At 42.7% G+C, this 4,840-nt stretch overlaps 1 protein-coding gene across 1 annotated transcript in view; it reads left to right on the plus strand.

Moving 5' to 3' along the window:
• LOC123975392 (ephrin type-B receptor 2-like) overlaps positions 1-3,890 on the plus strand; it is a 38,885-nt gene extending 34,995 nt beyond the window's left edge. The window contains exons 13-16 of the mRNA XM_046056853.1: positions 1,807-1,956; positions 2,836-3,029; positions 3,133-3,288; positions 3,715-3,890. Coding sequence (XP_045912809.1) covers positions 1,807-1,956; positions 2,836-3,029; positions 3,133-3,288; positions 3,715-3,823 — 609 coding nt within the window. The 3' untranslated portion in view covers positions 3,824-3,890. The remainder of the gene's footprint in view (positions 1-1,806; positions 1,957-2,835; positions 3,030-3,132; positions 3,289-3,714) is intronic.
• Positions 3,891-4,840: the final 950 nt, after the last annotated feature.

Genomic DNA, 4,840 nt, shown 5'->3' on the forward strand with positions numbered 1-4,840 from the left:
TGGCTAAAACATCCGGATCAAGTTTGGGCTTTTTCAGAAGAGGTTTAATTACAGCTACTTTAAAGTACTGTGGTACATAGCCTGTTGATAAAGATAGATTGATCATATCTAGTATAGAAGTGCTGACTAAGGGTAATACATCTTTAAGCAGCCTAGTCGGGATGGGGTCTAAGAGGCAGGTTGATGGTTTAGATGAAGAAATTATTGAAGTTAGTTGGTAAAGATTGAGGGAAGCAAAACAGTCTAAACATATATCTGGTTCTACAGCTGTTTCTAAGGTTCCTGAGTTAAGAGATAAGTCGGTGCCAGTTGAGGGCAGGTCTTGGTGAATTTTGTCTCTAATAGCTAGAATTTTATCATTAAAGAAGCTCATGAAGTCGTAACTACTGAGAGCTATGGGAATACTTGGCTCAATAGAGCTGTGACTCTCTGTCAGCCTGGCTACAGTGCTGAAAAGAAACTTTGGGTTGTTCCTATTTTCCTCTATTAATGACGAGTAGTAGGCTGCTCTGGCATTACGGAGGGCCTTCCTATAAGTTTTAAGACTATCTTGCCAAATTTAACGAGAATTTTCCACTTTGGTGGAACGCCAATTCCTCTCAAGTTTCCGCAATATTTGCTTTAATTTGCGAGTTTCAGTATTATACCATGGAGCTGACCGTCTTTGTTTTATTATTTTCTCTTTTAGAGGGGCTACAGAGTCCAGTGTCATTCGCAGCGAGCCTGCAGCACTATCAACAAGATGATCAGTTTGACAACTAAAGCATCTTTTATGTATTTTAATGCTATGATCTCTTCACACATCACTTACTGTTGGTCTCAGGCCAACGAGACTACACTTAAATCACTCAGATCGGTCTATAATCAGGCATTAAAGGTGCTTGACAGAAAGGCCTCTCGCTATCACCACTGCAATATTCTAAGTAAATATAAAATATTAAGTTTTGACTCACTAATTCGAGATACAAATTTGAGAACTGTTTTTAAAATTGTTATAATATTGCTCCACCATCAATGAAAAAATTCATAAATCTTTATTGTGAACAAACGAACCGAATAACCCGTTGCACTGCATACAGAAATTGTGCTATCCCGAAAAGATCCTCTGCCTTTGCACAGACAGCTTTTTCATTTAAAACCATTAAACAATGGAATCAACTCCCTGACAGTCTAAAGTTTTCTATAGATCTGAATAATTTCTCTCGAAACTTAAAGAAATACATCCTCGATAACCAGCTGTGTCAGCATCAGCACACTTAAAGTCTACAAATGTAATATTGAAGTAATTGTTTTTGAATATGTTGTATATGTTTTAGGCTATGATGGTCTTGGACTGCAGGGGCCAAATATTGGAGGACGCAAGAGAAATGAGCTACCACGCAGTTTGATTTGATGGGGGGGAAGAGAAAAACGGAGGCTTTTAATATGAAAATACCCCAAACTTTAGGGGCTCCTAAAAGGCACTAACAGTTCCTAACAAAGAGTTTCCTCTTACTGAGAGAGCTACTGGGAGACACTTTTACTAAAAAACCAAGAGAATTCCTCAGCTGAGGGAGGGACGAGATTAGCCCTGTTAGTATGGATGATGTTCATTCATAGTGATTGGCTGAAAGGTGACTGGTCTGTGTCAGTGAAAGCATTTCATCTTTACATAGGAGCATGAAAAGGATTGGATTAGTTTAGAAAATGGAAGGAGGGCCAGCAGGTCAGTAGTTTTCTTTTAAAAAGCCCCAGTGATGGAATGATACCTGTCTTTGTCTTTGTGTCCACCGTGCTGCTGATGACTTTGACTCTTGTTTCCTCCAGGGTGGGAAGATTCCTATCCGGTGGACGGCTCCAGAGGCCATTCAGTACAGGAAGTTCACCTCCTCCAGTGACTGCTGGAGCTATGGCATAGTCATGTGGGAGGTGATGTCTTATGGAGAGAGGCCCTACTGGGACATGAGCAATCAAGATGTGAGTAAAGCCCTGTCCGCTGCCATAAACAGGTGATAAGCCTGTGTTTTTAATGATTCAGTCAGCAAATGATGTTGCTGACGTGTAGAATCATATGTGATTATAGCATCTTTAGCCTAGCTTAGAACTAGGGCTGGAAGCCAGGGAAACTGCTAGCTCTGTCAAATATCAAAAAGTATAGTGTTTAACAGCTCCACCTCTGTCTACATCACACGTTACCAGTCACATATAGTGGAGATCCCATGGGTTTGAGCATGGCTGTAACTTGTATGCATTGGTGACTAACTAGCTTGCTAACAGATGTTAAGAATGTTTGCTAGTCCAACACGTTCTCACGTTCCCATACCAACGCTTTGAAAGCCTGACAAAGCATCTGTATTTGACGCACGAGGTAACCTTCAGCATGTGTATAAAACGCCTTTAGTGTTAGGAATAGATCATGGTTTTGGGTTAAAATAAGTACATTACGTGACGGCGGATGGTATACATTGTAGTTACTTGAAAGCCCAGGGTGTCTCATACAGACGCTGAAGGGTACCTTGTGCGTCAAATACCAACGGTTTGTCAGGCTTTCTCAAAGCATCAGTATTTGACACCAAATATTTTCTGCCAAAAGTAAAACAAATACACAGCTCCGAATAGCTCCAGTGTCCCCCCATCTCCAGTCCCAGACATTCCCCTACGTCTGCTTCACTACAGAATAGAAACCCAAAGAAGTTAGTTCCCAGCGTCAGTTTTGTCTAATATTAAAGTCACCACAAGCTAGAATGTGGTTAATCTGAAATGCCAGCAGGCATGCATGTCTTTTCTCTAGTTCTGTACTCTATCCGGTTCTACTTATGTTGTGAGACACATCGGTTGTCATGTAAATTCTTGCAGGTTATCAATGCCATAGAGCAGGACTACAGGTTGCCGCCCCCTATGGACTGTCCTAGTGCACTGCATCAGCTGATGCTGGACTGCTGGCAGAAAGACCGCAACAACCGTCCCAAATTCAGCCAGATTGTTAGCAACCTGGACAAACTGATCCGCAACCCCAACAGCCTCAAGGCCATGACACCACTGTCATCAAGGTATGGCAGGAAGGACCTCCATCCATCACCCTGCGAATGAGCTACACCCCTCACAGGTTGACCGTCTCACAGGCTGTTCTTTTGTCTGCTTTCTGTCCTCCAGTGTTCACTTACCTCTGCTCGACCGCAGCACTCCAGACTTCTCCTCCTTCAGCACAGTGGACGAGTGGCTGGACGCCATTAAGATGGGACAGTACAAGGAGAACTTTGCCAACGAAGGCTTCACCAGCTTTGATGTGGTGTCTCAGATGACCATGGAGTATGTTAGATACTTTTGTTAAATCCACGCTGTAAAGGAGCAGATCGCACAGAAAGAGAGGTGGTGATGACGCTGAGCATCATGTTAGTTAGTTCACTGGGATTTAGTTAGTACCGTAGTTTGTATTAAAAATAAATAATAACTATTTATCTGCAAAGTAGAGAATGACATTGGTGTAATATGGAGCCGTAGGACTACAACAACTGGAGCCATCACAGGGTTAGAGCAGCCTGTTAGTAGCCTGAGTGGCAAAACTAAGGGAAGAAGAACTCCTGGCCCCCTCACTGCTGCTTTGTAGCTAACGTCATGTCATAAAACACAGAGATGTTCATTTACACTCAATTTCAGATCCAGAAAACAGGTAGTGTTGAAGATTTCAAGTGTTAGTCTTGTGGTGTACTGATGTGGCACTTGGTTTCTCCTCAGGGACATCCTCAAGGTGGGGGTGACGTTGGCCGGCCACCAGAAGAAGATCCTCAACAGCGTCCAGTCCATGAGGGCCCAGATGAACCAGATCACTTCGGTGGAGGTGTGATCTGACAGACCATGAGCACACAGGCTCTGTTTACTGCACACAGACTGTGACTTCAGTGCAACCTCAGCCTCCCTCCCTCCCTCCCTCCCTCCCTCCCTCTGTCTGCAGCACAGCACAGATGTTTGGTGGTTGTAGCTGCTGTATGTCCAGGTAACAGTCATGAACTCAGTCTTCTCAGTCCACGTCTATTTAGTTTTGTTATTAAACCACACTTGGCTCTTCCACTACACCAAGTTGAAGTCTTCAGGAAAAAATCAGTTTTCAAAATTAGCCTTGCACTTTTTGTTCAAGACTCACTGTTGGAAATGAAAAGCACTATAGTGCCACCTTTAGGTGCTCACTGATGGGCTCTACCTGCTCGCTCTGCTGCATGTTGGCCTTCTTGATTTTGACTGGGAGGAAACAGGGCACAGTGTTGGCTGATGTAGTAACTACTTAAAGTTTTCATTTCAGGAACATTTTCATCCTATTAAACCATGTTTTCGTAATGGAAGGTGGTTTTAGAGTACTACACACTCCATGTATTTACATTCTGTATTTCCATATTTTAGTAGAATCCACACAGGCTTCAAATGGTGTGCCTACAAATGACCCACATAGAGCAGTGGCCCAGCTCTACCTGTCGCAAAGCCAGTGCCATGAGTTTTTAAAAGGAAGCGCTTCTTCAGGGCAGTTTGTTTGGCTGATGGCGGAGTAGCTGCTGTCAGGTGCTGCCAAATCAACCACAGCTGAAATCTTAATGATTAAAGTAAACAAACGATAGCCACAGTTTATTGGTCTACTTTCACACCTCCACAAACCTGCCAATCACAATCACTCAGATTGTCTGTGAACATTTCAAGTGTTGGACACAACTGCAACCTTATCCTGCTATCTGAAGCAGACTGTGTAGTCCTTATTGTAGTTTGATCTAATTCAAAATATTTTATTCATCCCTCAAAGGTGAGGTGAAGTGAGTTTTCTAATAAAAATTTACACATTAACCCCAATCTACATAAAAACAATGGCTGAACAATA

The sequence above is a fragment of the Micropterus dolomieu genome, linkage group LG08 (genome assembly GCF_021292245.1).
Source record: "Micropterus dolomieu isolate WLL.071019.BEF.003 ecotype Adirondacks linkage group LG08, ASM2129224v1, whole genome shotgun sequence".
NCBI lineage: Eukaryota > Metazoa > Chordata > Actinopteri > Centrarchiformes > Centrarchidae > Micropterus > Micropterus dolomieu.